This window comes from Octodon degus, unplaced genomic scaffold, assembly GCF_000260255.1.
Source record: "Octodon degus isolate 3935 unplaced genomic scaffold, OctDeg1.0 scaffold00200, whole genome shotgun sequence".
In the NCBI taxonomy this organism is placed as follows: domain Eukaryota; kingdom Metazoa; phylum Chordata; class Mammalia; order Rodentia; family Octodontidae; genus Octodon; species Octodon degus.
In genome coordinates, this window is record NW_004524776.1 from 3,650,731 (window position 1) to 3,670,934 (window position 20,204).

At 48.1% G+C, this 20,204-nt stretch overlaps 1 protein-coding gene across 8 annotated transcripts in view; it reads left to right on the plus strand.

Annotated features, from left to right (window-relative positions):
* Positions 1–20,204, plus strand: part of Myh11 (myosin heavy chain 11) — a 123,421-nt gene that overhangs the window by 73,090 nt on the left and 30,127 nt on the right. For all 8 annotated transcript variants that reach the window (XM_023704673.1, XM_004644492.2, XM_023704674.1 and 5 more), the window contains 10 exons: positions 5,531–5,626; positions 9,632–9,750; positions 10,526–10,678; positions 11,373–11,546; positions 12,835–13,008; positions 14,719–14,833; positions 17,043–17,236; positions 18,626–18,747; positions 18,832–18,901; positions 19,070–19,230. In XM_023704673.1, the coding sequence (XP_023560441.1) occupies positions 5,531–5,626; positions 9,632–9,750; positions 10,526–10,678; positions 11,373–11,546; positions 12,835–13,008; positions 14,719–14,833; positions 17,043–17,236; positions 18,626–18,747; positions 18,832–18,901; positions 19,070–19,230 (1,378 nt within the window). The remainder of the gene's footprint in view (positions 1–5,530; positions 5,627–9,631; positions 9,751–10,525; positions 10,679–11,372; positions 11,547–12,834; positions 13,009–14,718; positions 14,834–17,042; positions 17,237–18,625; positions 18,748–18,831; positions 18,902–19,069; positions 19,231–20,204) is intronic.

A 20,204-nucleotide genomic window follows, 5' to 3' on the forward strand; every position in this document is an offset into this window, starting at 1 on the left:
CCCAACACTGCTTCTCGAAACACTCTTCCTCCTGGGTCAGATGTGCCCCCACATTCAGGGTTGACCTCTTTGGGGTGCATAGGGCAGGATTGTGGAAAGTTTCCCTCCTTCCCACGGCCCTCTGCAGCCTCAGGAGGTCACTCCCTTGGTACTGAAATGCAGCACACAGGGAGGGGCAGCTCCTCAGTGATAACCTGGAGCCCAGGCAAGAAGGCTCTGTGGCTCAGCTGATGGACAGTGGCGCCTGCGGCTTCTGGCCAGGGCCCTGTGTCCCGACTCCAGTGCCCTGGACTCTCCAAGCATGATTCATTTATTCAGGACATGGGTCAATTGTGCTTCTAATCTTGCTTTTTAAAAATGCAAGTAATGATTAAGTGCTTGCTATGTGCCAGGCGTGTACTAAATCATTTTCCCCCTCAAGATACCAGGATGCTCAGTGCAGTTTTATTTAAATAGTACAAAGCTGGAACAAACTAAAGTACTGATGATAAAAGGATGTATTATTATCCCTTTGAAAACAATTGAGCAGTTTGGAAAAGCATTAGAAATGCTGAAAATAAGTAATATGCTAAAAGCTTTATTTACTATCGGGCCATTCTTTGGTCTGTGGGAAGGGAGGATGGTTTTTTTGAGACAGGGTCTCACTATACAGTCCAGGCTTATCTTAAACTCAAGATTTTTTGGCCTCAGCCTCCTGAATGCTGGACTGCAGGTGTGTGCCACCACGACTGGCACAGGAAAGGGAGTTCTTTGTTCTTCTTTTTTTTTGGCACAACCAGGGATTGAGCTCAGGTCCTTGCGCTTGCCAGGGAAGCACTTATTCCACTGAGCCATCTCCCCAGCCCCTGGGAAAGGGTGTTCTTAATCCTTCAAGAACCTTTTGTTTGTTTGTCTGTTTTGCAGTACCAGGGATCGAACTCAGGACTTTGTACTTGCCAGGCAGGTCCTTATGCCGCTGATTCCCTGGCCTTCAAGAACCTTTTATAATCTGTGTTATGGCCAGATGGAATCTCAAATTAGAAGGAAGCATGTGTCCTAAGTATCATTCCCAGTCCTAATCAGGAAGAGACAGCAAATCCCACCAAGTCAAGGCTTCTTTTTCAGCTGTTTTTTAGTGTTTTGTTTGAATTTCAAAGACAGTGTGGCGGTCTGGTACCTAGGAGGTCTTCAGCTCCGCTCTGACACTTGCTCACTACAGAGAACAGGTCCCAGGCCCAGGAGCTTGGCCACGGCCATGCATTGGTCTAGAATTTCCTGTTTGTTTTCCCAGTATTTGCTTTTATAGCTGCCTCTATTTTGGGGAAGTAAAGCTGATGTTTCACTTAAGATCAAGTTTCCTATAAATAAATGTAAGGAGCTAGAAGTAAGTGAATTTAAAGAAGAAACTAAACAGTGGAGCAGATAGTACATAGGCAGGGGCAACATTCAGATGCCGTGGGAGTGACCAGTGCCCTTGGGACAGACTGACCACTGTGCCTGTGGAACCTGGTTACAAATCCCAGACTGGCAGCTGAGGGCACAGAAGGCAGGAGTCGGCCCCTGGCCGAAGCCCTCTGTGGTCCCAGGGGGCCAGGATTTTCTCTGCCCCAGTGAGTCCTGCTCTCATGGAATAGCTATAGAGGCACCAAAGCCCAAGGGACTTCAGAGACTTCTGAGGAAAGGACAGGAGAGGAGGGGGAGGGGAAGCGAGGAGGGGGGAGGAGGAGGAGAGGAGGAGGGAGGAGAGGCGGAGGGAGGAGAGGGGAGGAGCCGAATTCACCAGGTACAGAGGCCCAAGCTCAGGAGAGGAGTAACAGCCCCTGGGAGGTAGTGACTATTTATGAGAGCTGCCTGGGTTTAGCTTAGCCCTTGGGACGGTCCTGCGGGATAGCTATGTGTGTGGGTCTTCAGATGGTGAAACAAGCCAGGGCGCTTGCACCCCACTTGAGGCCACACAGCTGCCCACAACAGGCCAGGATCCAGGCAAGCAGATCCTCCCTGGGCGGTCGAGATTCGTGTCAGTGAGGTCAGTTATTCACCACGGACGCTTTCCCAGGTTCCATCCATATTATTGTTGGCTGAATATTTTTATGTGCAGGGTAGATTTTGATAGCCCTGTTCACTCTGGCCTTTGTCTTAATGTCTATAAAAGCACTAATGTTATGGTCTGACTAGACTGGTTCTAATAAGTTGGAGTAAATTCTTAGCTATTGAGGGGCTTTTTAATTTTTTAAAATTATTATTTGGTACAGGATCTCGCTACACAGCTAGGACATGTAGTGATCCTCCTGTTTCAGCCTCCCCAGTGCTGGGATTACAGGCATATGCCACCAAGCCCAGTTTTGGTGGCCAGCACAGCATGCAGTACTGGGGATCAAACCTGGGTCCTAGTGCTTGCCAGGCAGATGCTTAGAATGCCGAGCTATCTCTCCAGCCTGCTATTGAGCTTTTTAAAAGTTATTCACAACAGTCCTGTACCACCTAGGCTATGCATCCATGCTGGAAACCCTATTTCCTGTTCCTCAGAAATAGGGGTTGGATTTCTTTTGTAAGGCTGTGTGATTAATGACTGCATTGGTGGGCTTCAGACATCAGAAAAGCAGGCCGGGGATAGAGCTCAAGGTGCAGCACCGATCTGGCAAGCGCAAGGTCCTGAGTCCATTCCCAGTACCAAAAACAAACAAACAAACAAAACTCAGAAGTGTCTCCTCTGTCTGTTCTGCAGCCAAAGGCCTGGGCCCTTCTGAGGCCCTGCCCTGCCAGCCCGCCCGCCCTCTGTGCTCCTGGCCTGTGGCCATGGCACTCCCATCTCTGCTTCCTGTCCCGCAGCCTCCCCGCTGTGAGTTTTCTCTTTTGTCTTAGGACACTTGGCACTGGATCTGTGGCCCTCTCAGTAATGTGAGATGATCTCACCTTGAGATTCTTCTCCTGATTACATTTACAAAGGCTCTCTCCGAATAAGGTCACATTCATAGGCTCGGGGTGGACCGAATAAGGTCACATTCATAGGCTCGGGGTGGACATGTCTGTGCGCCCCCATCCTGCCCACTACAGGGAGCTGACACTACTTCGTGCCGTCATGGCCGTGCCCCTTCCTTAAACATGGCCTCCCCGAGACACACTTCATGGAGTAACCGCGCTGTTACCACCTAGTCTGCTGGCCGCCGCCACCTCGCCACTCATGTGGCCCTTTCTGAGCACTTTGCCGTCACTAACTCAGCCTTAGATCCCCTCTGTGACCTGGGGATGCCTACCACTCTGGTTAATTCTGTGGCACTATTAACTGTGCAGGAAAGCATAAGGGCATGGCACCCGAGCCAACAGGAGGGCCAAGCTGGCCAGCACAGCCTCCAGCACCTAACATTGACCCTCAATGTTTAAACACCGGTACACGTCACACAAAAGTCTGCATTTCCATCATCTTTGGAAAACTCAGAAATTCCAGCAACACTGGACTCTTCGGTCCTGAGACAACAACAGAAGAATCAGCCTGCTCAGCCCAGGTCCCTGAGTTACCCAGTAACTCTGCCCATTCAAACTTGGGGAGACTTTTTCTTTTTGGGTGTCGCAACTCTGGAAGGGGAACACACTGCCACCTAGTGCTGAAAGACCAGAAATGCCACTACACCTGTTACAGGTGGCGCAGGAGGCAGCATGTTCTGGCTAAGGCCTTTCAGCGATTGCTACCTTAAATCTGAACTTCAAAAGACAGGAGTAGGGCACCTGATGGCTTACACAGCCCCCTTCACAGGTGTTAGCTACATTGCCTTAGCTATGTCCTGTCACCGGCAGCTGCCTTCACTTTCAACAGGGCTAGAAGGCTTGCTGCCATCGTGGACAGGGAATAGCGGAGGGAGGTACCCACAGTAGGGCACTCTGCTGCTCAGCTGGGTCTGGGATCCCTTGGAGAAAGGGTCACCCTTGTGAAGGGCCTTATAACCCCTGACTGATGGGAAACCGCAGCAGGCTGGCTCTCTAGGGCTTGTTCCTGGGATGCAGTGGCTTCTTCTTTTTTTTTTTTTTTTTGAAAGAAAGTAAATATTTATTTGTGCATTCATTCACTTATTTATATACACTTTTCTACTATGAATCAACATATCTGAATATAAACCATAGTGTAATGGAATGACAGTAAATTCTGTATCATAGCACCAATTTGATAAAACAGTGATTTTCGTGACTTAATTATTGTCCTTTTTCACTACAGTATCCATAATCTGGTGATGCTACTTATTTCTTATAAACTGAATTGTGTCTCTACCAAAAGTGCTTATTGTCATCTGGTCCCCAGTATCTCAGAAGAAGATGAGGTGTACATTTGGAAGGAGGTCTTAAACATAATTAAGTGTTATAAGATGGGCTTTCATGCATCTGCATACAGTCTTTATAAAGGATACCAAAGATAACATTATGGCTACCAAGGATACAAGCAAAACATTACGAGATGTCATTGAGTTAGGATCTCAGGATAAATCCTGAGGGCATTTCATTGACCTTCTCAGACCAAAAAGCTACAACTCTTGTTGCATAGGTCCTGCTTTACCTTGGTCTTAACCATCCAGTAGAAAAGTATGAAGACGAAATATAGGAAATAAAGCCATGCTGTTATGTTGAGCTGTGGGGGACTCAGGTCAATAATTTCTGACATTGCAGTGGCTTCTTGCAAAGCAGAACTCCCGGTGATTTGTTTCTGCGTTCACCTACCCCAAGCATTTACACTCCCGAGTCATCCATCCTCCAGCTATCTGGCAGTCTTTCCTCTAGGCATCCTCTGCCCTCCACCTGTCGGTGAAATCATTGGTGCTTTACTTGCCACCTCTGTCTGCGCCCTGGACTAGGCTTTGAGAATTCCAAGATGGTGAGGGAGGCTCCCCACTTCTTCAAAGCCTCACAAACCTGTAAGGCTTTCTGATGCAGATGCCATTAGAATGATAATAGGGACTGAGTGTGCAGGTTCTGAAGAATACAGCGTGTTGTCTGGAGCCACCTGGACAATTGCCGAAAAAGAAAATCTGCCTTCTTCATGCTAACATGAGCATCTTGTGTATCTAGTGAAGTATGCTGAGCACAGGGGTTTCTTAATCTCTAGTGACATATGACGTACATGTAGAAAATTGGGTATGTCCCAAATGAAAAGGTCAGTAAAGTTTTATAAATAAAATGCACCTGTGGAACTGCCACTTATTTGGTTAAGAGACTATCGGCCTCCAGGAGCTCTCTCCTGCTTCCCCCAGCTCAGCATAACAGTTACCTGACTTCTAACAGCATGAGCCCAGCCTGTTCTTGAGTTGCCCGTAAATGGACTCACACAGTCTCTTCTTCTCTGTGTCTGGTGCCTGTTGTGTCTAGGAGGTGTCAATGTGTTTTCTGCAGTTATTAGTCATTCACTCTGCAGGAGAATGTTGACATTCCCTGTAAATCCAGGTACAAATACTTCAGCCTTTATAGGTCAGATAACGTCTGATGTAGCTGTTCCACTTGGCCACTGTAGCCTGCAGACAGCTATACACAATACTGACGCTGTTGGTCTACTGTTCTCTCTCCACCTCAGCTATATTGAAAGTGGTGTCCTCCGTCCTCCAGCTGGGCAATATCGTCTTCAAGAAGGAAAGGAACACAGACCAGGCATCCATGCCAGATAACACAGGTACCTGCCACCTCTTCCTGATAACTGATGGCTTTGGGATGGGAGGTGTGTCGTATCCTGGTACTGGTGAAGTATTGTCTCCCTCCTCCACAGTTTTGCTCCCTGAAGATTCAGTTACCAGTGATAAAATGTAATCCAAACATGCAGCACAATATAAGAAGATAGCTTGTGGGCAAAAGGCCACATTCCTATAACTTTCTTTCTTTTGTCTTTTTGAGACGGGGTCTCCCTGTGCAGTTGAGGCTGGCCTTGAGCTCACTTTGTAGCCTAGGCTGGCCTCAAACTTGCAATGATCCTCCTGCCTTAGCCTCCCGAGTGTGAGTGCTTCTCATAACTTTCTCTGTAATATATTGTTATAATGGCCCTATCTAATTATAAATTCATGTTGTTAGTCACTTACTGTGCCTTATTTATAGTTAGAACTTTACCATAAGTGTGTCTGGGTGGGAAAAGCCAAAGTGTGCAGGGTTCCATACCATCTGTGGCTTTGGGTGCCCACTGGGGGTCTGGACACACATTGCCCATGGACTGGTGGCTCATGCATCTCTTGGGTGAGGGTCTGTCTATACTAATAGCTGGACTAGGTTATCATCACTTATTTTGCTGTTTTTTCAAACTTCTCACTACTGAAAGTTCTTGAATCAGCGTCTTAAGGCAGACAGATCGTTAGGATCCTACGATGGTGAACCTTTGAGAGCTTTCAATGATATAAACATTCGACCACGGCACGGGTGCCATAGGTTCGTCACGACCATTAGGGTTAGTCTCTCCTGAAACTGTTCACTTATTTGCTTGTTAAACCAGGCATGGTCCCTCTGCTCCCAGTGCTGGGAACTGAACCCCAAGCCTTCATATTGAGCTATATCCCTAGCCCTTTTTGGTTTTTTATCTTGAGATAGGGTCTCCGTAAGTCATTTAGTTGTTCTGGCTGGGCTTGGACTTTAGTCCTCCTGCCTCAGCCTCCCAAGTGCTAGGATTACAGGCATGCATCACTACAACTGGCTTAAACAAATATTTCTTGAACACCTACTGTGCACCAGCTACTGGCAACAGTGGGAAGCAAGACAGAATTATTCGTTTTTAAATTTTTTTTTCCTGTTTTAGTACTGGAGATTAAATCCATGGCCTTAGTACTGAGCTACAGCTCAACCCTTTTCTAATTTTTTAAAAAATTCTGAGACAGGGCTAGGGAGAGAGCTGGGCAGTCTAAGTGCCTGCCTGGTAAGTGCAAGGACCTGAGTTTGATGCCCAGTTCTGTGAGTTGTTCCAATCCCAGAACCCCTGTGTGCTGTGCTGGCACTGAAATCTGGGTGTGGTGGCACACACCTGTAATCCTAGCACTGGGGAGGCTGAGACAGGAGAGTCAGAATGTTTCTGAACTGAGTAGTGAGATCCTGTATTGAATAAGTAAATAAATAAAATTTTAAAAAAAATTCTGACAAGGTTTTACTAAATTTTGGCCAGGCTGGGCTGAAACCTGTGGTCTTCCTCCCTCAGCCTCCCAGATGCCAGGATTCCTGGTGTGGGCCACTAGGACTAGGCCTTCTTATGGCAGATATGGCCTTATTTGGAAAACAAACCTCAAGTTTCCTTCAAATAGGGAGCTCCAGATAAGATGCAGGAGGCCCAGTTAAGTTTGAGTTTCAGCTAAGCAGCAGATATTTTTTATTACAAATAGGTCTCATAACACATTTGGGCTAGAATTATACTAAAGAAGTATTCTTTATCTGAAATGGACATTTAATTAGGGATAGTGCCCCCTCAAAATCTGACAACCCAACCTGCAAATATACTATTTGTGCTGGCAGAAGGTCACCAGCCATGGCAGGCTTCCAGTTTGCAAGCTTGTGGCCTCCACCACCTGTTGGACTCCTGGGGGAGATATGGCAGCAGGAGCGAGTAAAAGACAAGAGCTGGCTCAGGTAGTGGCCCCAGGCAAACCAGCCCAGAACAATAGTAGGGTGGTTCTTTATGCAAAGTTTGAAACAAGGTTGCTTAGCAACTAATAGCACACAGTGTCCAGGCAGGATGTTTTTCTCAAACCTGAGGTAGCTTGACTGCTTTAGGCACTGAGGCCTCATCCTGCCCTCCCACACAGGGTCAACTTCCAGCTTCAGCCCAGGCTGGGTGTGCTGCCTCTCCCAGGCCCAGGGCTCACCCCTTAGGCCTTCCTGGTGCATTACACTGCCCAGTTTGGGAAGGTTAGGGCCAACACCCAGGAGAGACCTTCAGGAAAGGGGAAAAACAGCCTGAACTCACTTTTTGTCCACTGTGTGTGCACAAACTGCTGTGGGCCACCAGTAATCCTCACATTCAGAAAACAGCTGATGGTGGGTTTTCTTTTATTTTTTATTTTTATTTTTCTTATTTTTTCCCATAATTTTATTGAGAGACATATAGCAATGAGACAGTTTCAAATCAAATTGGTATGACAGGTTCAATAATTAACGCATTTCATACTCTCTTTCTAGTGGTTATCTGCTGTACAAGATGCAGATCTGATATTCTATTTGTTCTACACTATTAGAACAAATGCCTCTATTCATTAAGAGAATGTAACTATATATCTATCTTAACCATTTCAAACACACAGATACAAAATGGACATTCATCTGTATCCTTTTTTGTTTAGTTCCATCATTTGAATATTATAGGTATGTTAACTCAGCAAAATATTCTAAAAGAGTCCAGTAGCCCATAATAGTATTGGGTCTTCCGCTTGACTGGCAGTGTCAGAAATTGTTGACCTGAGCCCCCTACAGCTCAACATAACACCATGGCTTTACTTCTTTTAAGCTTTTAAATGCAGAGAAACACAGATTATCACAACACCCCCCAGGTCCTTTATCCATAACTGATGTTTGGGAACATACTTGGGATTAGGGTTAGGGTTATTCATCTTTAAAAGGAAAATGTGACAGACTATGCAACATTGCTATCCCCTTGTTCTCCCAGCCGGGTCCCTCTCTCTTGCCTGTACCTGCATCAGCTGGCAGCCTAAACTGTATTTGATGTGGCCCCTCCTCTGGTCCACTGTGTCATGCTCACAGATGGCATCCAAGCCACATAGATGGGCTTGCAATTTACACACACTGCACCTTGTACGTTTTCTTAAATACTCGGCATTGTCTAGGTCATTTCTCAAATACATGCACTCCCAGTGTGACCATCAAACATGTCTCCAAGGGGCCGAGGAGATGGCTCAGTAGAATAAGTGCTTCCCTGGCAAGCACAAGGGCCTGAGTTCAAATCCCGGTAAAAAAAAAAAAAAAAAAAAAACATGTCTCCAGACATGGCCAAATGTCCTGTGGGAACATACTGACCCCCAACTGAGAGCAATATGAGACAGACAGACCCAGACCATTCCCGGTAACTGCTACCTGGTACTCCATTCCATTCACTGCTGAGACACATGTCCTAGAACAATGGAGCAAACATTTGCTGAGTAATTACTACATCAGACCCTCTACATACCTTCCCTCATACCCCCCTAATCCTGTTGATGACCCAGCCAGGTACCCAATTGCTTTACTTTTTGGTCTTTTTGAGACAGGTCTCTCTATGCCATTCAGGCTGGCTTTGACTCACTTTGTAGCCCAGGCTGGTCTCAAACTCACAATGATCCTCCAGCCTCAACCTCCTGAGTGCTGGGATTGCAGGCCTGTGTCACCATGCCCAGCCCCAACTGCTGACCCTTACAAAGCCAAAGAAAACAAGACCTCAGGCTTAGCTATAGTCACATGTGGGAAGGTGGGAATGAAGCCAGGACGTGGACCTCGACCTTCCTGACCTTAAGCCCCACACCAAGCACCAAGGCATATACTCCCAGCCTATATGAGGTCAGCATGACTGTGGTCTTTAGAGCTCACTCAGGCTCTCCACTAGGCCTCCCTTCTCTAAGAGCAGCCCGTGGGTACACAGATCACACATGTCCATGAGGTAGGGTGTCTTCCTTTCTGGGTGTTCTCTTTGTGATGCACTCATGATGCTTCTTTGCTCCTCTAGCTGCTCAGAAAGTTTGCCACCTTGTGGGAATTAATGTGACAGATTTTACCAGAGCCATCCTGACCCCACGAATCAAAGTTGGACGGGATGTGGTACAGAAAGCTCAGACAAAAGAACAGGTAATAATGCTTTGGCCATGTATTCCAGCAGAATATTCCATTCCATCCATCCATCCATCCATCCATCCATCCATCCATCCCCTTGTCCATCCATCTTGCATCATCCATCTATCTAGCCACCCATCTAATCATATACCTGCCTATCCATCCATCAGTCCCTCATCATCCCTCTACCCATTTCCCTACTCATCCATCCATCCATCCATCCACACCCATCCAGCCCCTTATTCATCTAGTCACCCATTTGCCAGTACAACTATCCATTCACTCATCCATCTACCTATCCATCCCTCCCTCCATCCATCCATGTATTTATCCTTTCACTCATCCACTTATCTACCCTCCTACTCATGCATTCATTCATTTTCTCTTTATCTGTCATCTGTCCAGTAGTAGAATATTCTCAGTCTCATGTCAAGTTTTAAGGACTCACTGCTAAGCAAAACAGTGAGGTCCCTCATTCAAGGCTTCGCCTTGATATCTCAGTTGTAGGCTCAAGGTCTGACCTTAGAGATTTGTCTGTGGAAAGGACTGAGTGCACTAAATGAACCTGGGAGGAACACCTTCCAGAGTCCCCCTGCCTGGGGATATTTCATTATCCATACGCTCATTCCTTAGGTCTGACTACTTTTACTGCTTCTAATCTGATTGCTATACAGGTAATCTAATTTTAAGAACTGACTAAAGATACAGGGAGAATAAAATACCAAATATCCAGCCTGGCTCACATACAAATGCAGCTTACTGGGAATAACTGTGCTTGCTACCGTTGCAGGCTGACTTTGCTATCGAGGCTTTGGCCAAGGCCACCTATGAGCGCCTTTTCCGCTGGATACTCAGCCGTGTCAACAAAGCCCTGGACAAGACCCATCGGCAAGGGGCGTCTTTCCTGGGCATCCTGGATATTGCTGGATTTGAGATCTTTGAGGTACAGCTTGGTGAGATAATGACCACCACCATCATAATCCTCTGAGACGAGGCTTCCCCTCGGAGAAATCAATATTTTAGAGAAAAGCATGCAGTTGGCCACCGTAGCGTAGGAAGCTCTCTAGTTAGGGTCAGAAACCTAATGTGTGAGAGACAAAAATCCATTGATTTGTGTCACTGAGACAACTCCAGCTCTGTAGTTTCTCAGCAATACTGGCAGAAAAGGACATTTTCCCCCCTAACAATTCCAACCAACATACTGGATTCGGAGTCTCACTGACTCCTAGTTACTGAGTCACTTCCAAGCCAAGATCTGTTTTCAAGCTCTTGCAAAATTTCACGCGGCACAGCTGTGGTTACTATGTCCTTCTCCCGCACTTGGAGGAAGTGTCCAAGGAAGAAAATCATGGCAGCGGTGGATGCACAAAGGATTCTAGAGCAGAACTTCTCTGTCCCTGAGCCCGCTTTCCTCATCTGTGAAAGGGTGACAAGCACACGCCTCCTGTGGCTTTGCCACAGAACAGCCCCAGATCTCTGGGCCACAGGAGAGGCCCGTGTCACCCTCGCTGGGAGCCTTTGGTCGCCCCTCAGTGGGGCTGAGATGCAGCTCAGGCGCCCCCGCCCGCAGGGGCTCCCAGAGCCCAGCCCTCTGCCGCGCTCCCAGGTGCTCACCCCCGCCCCCTTTGCGTGTGCAGGTGAACTCCTTTGAGCAACTGTGCATCAACTACACCAACGAGAAGCTGCAACAGCTGTTCAACCACACCATGTTCATCCTGGAGCAGGAGGAGTACCAGCGGGAGGGCATCGAATGGAACTTCATCGACTTTGGTCTTGACCTACAGCCTTGCATAGAGCTCATCGAGCGCCCGGTGAGGGACTGTCCCGCAGGGGGCGGGGGGGGGGGCCGGGGGGCGCTAATGCGCATGCGAGGCCTGCCTGGGTCAGCTCGAGCAGCAGGTTCTCCGCTGCTGCTCGGTTCTGCATCACTGAGCCTTGAAAGGCTGTAAACTGTGATTGTGTGAGCTCACACTTTCATTAACCTAAAGGTATTGTTTATTGTCCCCCTCCTGTCTTCCATTTCTTCTTTTCCTTTTCCTACTTGTCTCCCATTCATTCCTTCCCAAAGACTGGAGCCTTAGTTTTGTTTACTGATGTATCTCAAACTCCCAGAGCTATAGTAGGTAAACAATAATTAATAATAGTTGAATTATCATTATGATGATTTATTATTTTGTGTCACTGGGTATTGGACCTACGACCTTTAACCTGAACTACACCCCCAGTCCTTTTTAATTTTGAGACAGGGTCTTGCTATGATGCTAGGCTTTCCAACTGCATTCAAAGTTGCAGTCCTCCTGCGTCGGCCTCCCAGGGTGCTAGGATTATAAGGGTTCACTGCCAGCCTAGCTGCTGTAGCGAATATTTGCTGAGTATCTGCTATAGGCTGGGCTCCTTCTTTAGGGACTGGGGTGTAACTGTGAGGGACACAGACAGGAGCCCTTTCCTCCTGGAGGAACAGAGCCTGAAACCAGACAGAATATGCAACTAAAACTCCTCACAAGGCCACCATGGAAAGTGACTTGGGAAGGCCAGCTTTGGATGCAGCAGTCTGGAACCTCTGAGGCTGAGTCCAGAGGAAGGCCAGCGCTGGGAGATAGCTCAGCAGTGTAAGCACTGCCTGGCAAGCGTGAGGTCCCTGGTAACAAAAAAAAAAAAAAAAAAAAAAAAAAAGGAAAGCCATTCCATCGGGGCGAATGGATCTGAAAACTTGGTCATGCTCTTGGATCCTTGGCTTAGTCCCTCCCAGCCACAAGGAAATGCTTAATTGAAAGAAATTACTGGTGAATTTATAAATAACAAATTCTCTCGAATTTGCAACCTTGTGATGATATGTGTTGTCCACGAGGGGGCAGCAGCACATACTGTGTTTTGTGGTTAGTTGGTATCAGCCTTTTACCCTCATTCTACTCATTGGCCCAAGGGTACTTTGAGGATTCTGGGAGTTGCAGTAATGGGGCTGACTGTCCTCTTAGGTGTAGGTAGCTATGGTAACACCCCAGGGATTCCTATGCATTGAGGTGACAGGCTCTTCTGGTGAGCCTGAAGGCTGGGGAACCTCTGGTCTCACCTGGACCCTGCCCTACTTGTCTTCCACAGAACAACCCTCCTGGTGTGCTGGCCCTGTTGGATGAGGAGTGCTGGTTCCCCAAAGCCACCGACAAGTCTTTCGTGGAAAAGCTGTGCTCTGAGCAGGGCAACCACCCCAAGTTCCAGAAGCCGAAGCAGCTCAAAGACAAAACTGAGTTCTCCATCATCCACTATGCGGGGAAGGTACCAGCCAGTGGGCCCAGGGCGTACTCTGTCCCATGGGACCCCAGGTGGATGGGCACAGTGGGGATCATTTGGGAACTGCAGAACCTTGGGACAGGCTAGGATTCTGGAAGTCATGCAACAAATCAATCTCAACCAAGTCTACATGTGTCTAAGCATCAGCTGAAGGATGGGTTTTAGTTTCTCTAATGGATTTCAACCCTGGTGGTGAGGCTGTTCTCTCTCTTGGATAGACTCTAAATCCTCTCTGCTACAAAGTTAAACCCTCCAAGAAGGTCCAACTGGAACCAGGTGACCAACAGATCTACTTTTGGGTTTATCAAAAATCTTGCTGCCATTGTCAACCTGCTCCGTCTGGGGAAACTCATGACAGCTGTCATTTTTGTCACTGTTGTTATTCTTGCCCTCATAATCATTATGTCTTAGTTTTTCTTGTAGAATATCTTTCCTTGTGGAACCTAGTATGTCCTAGATAGCATGGAAAAGACATGGTCTGGCCTGCAGAATTATTTTATTGACTCCATAGTACCCCCACTAAATCATGGGTACAGACAATGCCCTATACCAGGGCCACCTGCAGTGCAAGGGTCAAATAATGGCCCACAGCTTGTTTTGTAAATAAAGTTTTGTTAGAACACAGCCATGCCCATGAGTTTACATACTGAAGCTGCTTTTAAATTACAAGGGCAAATTGTAGTAGTAGTGACAGAGACCAGATGGCTCACCCAACTGAAAAGATCACTCCTCTGGCTGTTTATCCAAAAAGTCTTCCCAACTCCCATTTTGTATTCAAGGGAGTACATGTTCCTTTTTTTCTTCTTTTTTTCTTTTTACATGTTCCTTTAATCATATACAGGTAATACTTTCATGTTTCCAACTCTAGGAGTGTTTTCTAGTCTCTTCTCAAATCAGGCCTAGCCATTATTATAACAACCCATATCCCATAATAACCCACCAGACCTTCATTATCCATTTCTTTCCCTTCATAGTCACAGTAATTGACTTTAGGCTTTGATTACTCTCACTGTTCAAGTCAGGATATTCAAAAGTCTTAAAGATTCTTTTTATGTAAGCCAAGTATCAAAATATTCAAGTTTTAAAAATGTTTATTGAAGTGTGGGAAAAGAAGATCCTATGCTACACTTTATTTTTTGTCATTTTTTGAAACAGGGTCTCTGTGCCGTTCAGGCTGGCCTTGAGCTCACTTTGTAGCCCAGGCTGGTCTCAAATTCACAAAGATTCTCCTGCCTCAGCCTCTGGAGTGCTGGGATTACAGGCTGCTTTGCCATGCCTGGCTCCCATATTTAATTTTAAAGCTAAGATTCTTGTCAAGCCTTCTCTGGGTCAGGGGAAGGTTACAAAGGGACTTGCCACCATTTGACACTGCTTTGGATTTTTCTGAATCCATGGACATCGTGGTGGCCTCTGGAGAGAAATGCCAGAGGAGAAGATAGATAGGAGGGTGTTTGGAATATGGAGGCCCTCCCAGCAGTGGCTGCCATTCATTAGTGTCCTGTCGTGCAGAGTCCTTGAGAGTAGTACTGCCCCGATCTGTTGGTCTCTTCTCGGTGTCTGTGAAGATCCATCATGGCCACCGCAAATGTAATTTTCTGACTTCACAAGACCTGGGAGAAGGTGGGGAGGGCTTGATCTCTGTCTTTATTATCTGACTGAAGCAGATGTGTCTGACCGATGGGGTGGTCTTGACAGGTGGACTACAATGCTAGTGCCTGGCTGACCAAGAACATGGACCCACTGAATGACAACGTGACCTCCCTCCTCAATGCCTCTTCAGACAAGTTCGTGGCTGACCTGTGGAAGGATGGTGAGGCCCTACCCTCAGAGGATCGGACACACCGGTTCTCCACCTCTTCCCAGTGCCCCATGTTGGGAATCACACCCCTCAGTATGAGGTGGGGGAGAGGACCATGTTGGTATGGGCTGGCAGTGTCATGCTGAAGCGGTCACTCTGTTCCTCCATGTGGCAGCTGCGCCCCTCCAGTCAGGACTGGGTAGTCATGGGAGGAAGTAGTGTCCAGGCATGGTCGGTTGGGCCAGCTTGAGTTTGGGCCTTTGCTTCATCCATTCTCTACCATGTACTAGCCTTCGACAAGTCACTTGACTTGGTTAAGAGCCAGTGACCTTGTAAGTAGACTGAGAAGACTGAAACAGTTCCCACCTCACCCGAGTCATTCGTGGGGCTTACATTAGACCAGCGGTGCTCATACTGGAGCCAGCTTCAGGATCCCCGCTAAACCCTGTCTGCGTCCCCTGCAGATGCCGAGTGAGTGGGGTACAGCAGGCCCAGGAATCTGCATTCCCAACCCATACCCAGGTGCTGTTGATCTGGGGATCTCTCTCTCTCTCTGGCTGCCAGTCAGAGAGTAGACAGTCTATGTGAAGTGTAGCTGTGCTGACTGTCAGGGCTGGGGACTGCTACTTTGGCTCTGGCCCTTAGGCCCCTAGCACCTGGTGCTCTTAGGCCTGTGATTTAAGGACTGGCTCACTTATTTAGGGTATGGCCCCAGTGTGGGCTAGCTCTGCCTGCAGTGGCAGAGGCCAACCGCATGTCAGGCGCTGGGTCTGATCTACAACATCTAACGTAGGTAAAGCTCCTGCCGGGTCTCCTTGGTGGGCCTTCTCCTCACGGAGCCGGCAGGCATGTGGGACTGAGCATCAAGCAGAGTCATTAGTGCAACGCCTGTGCTTGCTAGGTGTGCAGAGATGGCGCAGTCAAGGCCAGAGCCGGGGCGTGGCAGGCACTGCACCTGCTGGCTGCTGGGATTCTTTCACCCCATTCTAGAGGAGAAAGAACCATGCAGAGGTGGGGGTTTAGCTCAGTGGCGCAGTGCCTGCCTGGCAAGTGTGAAGTCCTGAGCTTGATTCCCAGCACCTACCTACCCATGGAAGAACCTGAGTAGTAGTAACAGTATCACCAGTGCCCATGTTGTTGAGCACGGCCTGATGTGCCAGGTCCCACCTCTGGGTGTTTGCTGCGGCCTGTGCCCAGAGCGTTTGCACCCTGGATACCTATGTGGTCACTCACTGGCTTCTGGTCTCTACTCAGCTATCAGCTTATCAGACAAGCAGCTACCCCCATCACCTTGTCTAATGGAGAGCCCTATCTCTTCCCCTTATCCTTCTTTAATTTTTATTTTTATTTAAAAATATTTTGAGACAAGTTATCACTAATTCACTGAGTTGCCCAGGCTGGATTCAAACTTACCATCCTCCTGCCTCAGCCTCCCAGAGTGCTGAGGTTATAGGCATTTGCCACCCACTGTACCTGGCACCTCCTTTCCTTTTCTAAGCGCATGTCACACCTGAAATACTGTATGCATACATGGTTGTTCTCTGTCTCCTCCTATAGGCTGTAAGCTATGTGAGCAGGGTCCTTGTGTGGTTCGTGGTATATCCTAAGAGCCTGGTATATAGTAGGCTCTCAAAAAATATTTGTGGCTAAGGGGCTAGGGAGATGGCTCAGTAGAATAAGTGCTCCCCTGGCAAGCACAAGGGTCTGAGTTCAATCCCCAGTTCCGAAAAAAAAATAAATAAAATTAAATTAAAAAAAATATATATATATATATATTATATATAATTTTCTTTTCCTCTTCTAGCGCCAGATGATATTATTGCTGCCATTTTATAGAAAGGAAAGCTGAGGCACAATATGGCTCCAGGCCAGGGCTACCCAGTGAATCATGAGCGAGAACAGGATTAGCTCCTAAGCCTCCACAACAAGAGCAGGGGAGAGGTGTCTTTTCTGTCACTCAGGCCCTTTCTGGATTTCCCACATGGACAATATTTGCAGACCCACCTGCCCCTCACATCCCCCTACTCCTGCTGGAGGTGAAAGCACTGGTTGTCAGACAAGAAGATGGGTGGTGCCCTTCAAGAGCACCTGAGTCTCCCAAAGAGCACTCCCCATCAGGAGATCCTCGCTAGCTGCCCTGGGGCTTAGTCCCCCAGCTGTTGTTTGGTAGAGGGTCCCTGGCTGGGCAGGATATTTACGTCACGCTTACTATGCCTCCCAGTGGACCGGATTGTGGGGCTGGACCAGATGGCCAAGATGACCGAGAGCTCGATGCCCAGTGCCTCCAAGACCAAGAAGGGCATGTTCCGCACCGTGGGGCAGCTATATAAGGAGCAGCTGGGCAAGCTGATGACCACACTGCGCAACACCACACCCAACTTTGTGCGCTGCATCATCCCCAACCATGAGAAGAGGGTGAGGCTCCCGCTTCCAGGCTCCTGACCCAGGGCTGCCCAGAGGGGTCAGGATGTTCCCCAGAGATGTCATCGGAGGACTGTGAGGAAGGGTCCTGGAGAGTACTGAGCTCACCAGGGTAGGAGAGGGAGGAGAAGGCTGACCCTGCCCCATCCACTGCCTGCCTCAGGACTCCACCTGCCATAGGTGGAAGGTTGTCTGAGTTTGGGGGCCTACTTCCTGTTCCTGGAGGCAAAAGCAAGCAAGGGAGGAAGTTGTACATCCACACTACTCAACTATGGGCTGTTGAAGGCATTAACCCACTTGCTGATTCTTTCTTCCAGTAAATATTTACTGAATCACTATTTGTGCCAGGTACTTGGGATATGGTGTTGGAAAAATTGAAGATATCATTAGTTTCACAACTGGAAAGAGACTAATACAGAGTCTAGTGGGCAGAGACCAGGGAGGCAGCTAAACATCCTGCAGTGTAGAGCATGCTCCCACCATGCAGAATGACCTGTCCTCAGTGACAGAATGACTTGTCACTGGCACTGAGGTTGTGGGCGAGTCCAGCACAAGCTGGTAATCATTGTCTTACGTTATGACAGCACTGAAGAGCCAGGGCTCCTGCCCCAGCCTCAGGGCTTGGAGAAAGCTTTGTAAAGAACATAAACGAGAAAATAAGTAGGCATTGATGTGGTACAGGGTGTGTGTGAGAGAGAGAAAAGGGCATCCTGAGTAGGGGCCCAGGATGAACAGCAGTGTAGAGGTGAGAAATGAAGGGTCCAGGCAAGAACATGCTAGACAAGATGTTTCATGTGGCGTGCGGGGTGTGAGATAGGGATTAGGGAGATTCAAGATCGCATGTGCAGGTTGGGGCTCAATCATGGAGTTCTTACGTGCAGACCAGATCTTGGCCTCCTGTTTACAGGGAGCCATGGGGGACTTTAAGCAGAAGGTGTGATCAGGTTTATATTTTAGATGGATGAGGGGCAGAAGGGGGAGGAGGAGAAGTACAGGTGGTAGAAAACTAGGTGCAAAGCTGCTGTGGTTGTCCAGGTGGCAGATGGTGCCATATCAGTGGTAGACAGTGGCAATGGGAAGATTAGGAGAGATTTGGGAGGTAGGAGGTACAGAATGGGTGATGGGCAGGAAGTGAGGAAGGGGATGCTGAGGAAGAAGCTACAGCCAGGGGATGCCAGTAGCGCTAAGTACAAGTGAGATCATGGGATAAATAGTGACAGTAAGAGGGAGTAGAAACCCAGAGAAGGCACACGATGGTGTCCTACCCCTCAGCCAAGCCACACCTGGTGCCTCTGGGTATCCTATGGCCTGGCAAGGTGGACCTGGGGCTTGCTGCTTCCTGGGTCCTGGCCCAGGGGCCACTGGCCTCTTCTGCCATTGCAGTCTGGCAAGCTGGACGCCTTCTTGGTGCTGGAGCAGCTGCGGTGCAACGGCGTGCTAGAGGGCATCCGCATCTGCCGCCAGGGCTTCCCCAACAGGATCGTCTTCCAAGAGTTTCGTCAACGGTGAGCCCGCTGGGGCAGTAGGTGACAGGCTGGGTGGGTAGTGTAATGGGGATGTGCTTGGTGACTTGTGCCTTGTGTTTGAAGCTATGAGATCCTGGCAGCAAGTGCCATTCCCAAAGGCTTCATGGATGGGAAGCAGGCCTGCATCCTCATGGTGAGCCCAGCCTGAGACTGTCCCCCGAAATCCGGCTCCAACATAAGGGCCCTGGGTCACCCCGACACACTTGCTGCTCTGGGCGGGCCCATTCCTAAACATGTGTCACTACTGGCAAAATGGCCCAATGGAAAACAGCAGCTCTTCTCTTCCCTCCTCCCTCTGTAGATCAAAGCCCTGGAACTCGACCCCAACTTGTACAGGATAGGACAAAGCAAAATCTTTTTCCGCACTGGGGTCCTGGCTCACCTGGAAGAGGAACGCGACTTGAAGATCACGGATGTCATCATGGCTTTCCAGGCTATGTGTCGTGGATACCTGGCCAGAAAGTAAAGACAACTTCCCACGTCCTAAAACCTCCTCTGAATAGACCAAACACATAAATATCAAGAGGGCTTTCTGGACCCATGTTATAATTTCCTGATTCTTAGAAGCCATCTGCTTTAAGATGTATCCTTGACTGAATGACAGCTTCCAGTGAAGGGGAAGAAGTGCCTCCACTTTGCACTTAGGCACCAGTTGTGTGCACAGCAGTGGAGGAAGTAGGGCCCGCAGGCTCCAGAGTTTTAGACCTGGATTTTGTCGTGGCTTCCCTACTTGCTGATGGCAAGTTTACTGCATGTCACAGTACCTCTCTGAACCTCAGATTTCTCCCCTGGAAAGTGAGCAAATTAACTTCTACCTCATGGAATTGTTCATGAGCAGTTGGTGAAATAATGCTTCATGGAAAGAGCTGAGACCACCCGCTGGTTATCGTTTCAGAAATGGTAGTATAGGGCACAGCATCTGAGCAAAGAGTATTTGGCTGTACTGTGTCTATATCCCCATGTGTAAGTGTGATTTACAAGACAGGGCCTTAGAAGTCATGATGGCCCTGATCTGTGAATCTTGGGGATGAGATGAGGACCTAGGTTCTTTGATGTAAATTACACTCTAAAGAAGCCTGCATGGCCAGGCTCAGTAGCTCTCTGTCTGAAGTATATGCTACAGAAATGGGTAAAAGCCACACTCCTTCTGCAGAACCCTACTTGAGTCCAAGTTATTCATTGCTAAGTGGACTCAAGATGGTCAAGACCAGATTAGGAGACTCTTTATCCAACAACATACCCAACTTGCTAAATTTCTTTTTTTTTTTTTTTTTTTTTTTTTTGGTGGAACCAGGGATTGAACTCAGACCCATGCACTTGCCAGGCAAATGGTTATTCTACTGAGCTATCTCCCCAGCCACTAAGTTTCATAAGTCAATTCTCTGTTGCCAGTCTTCCCACTTCCAAAATAACTGAGGCAATTCTAAAAGTGTACC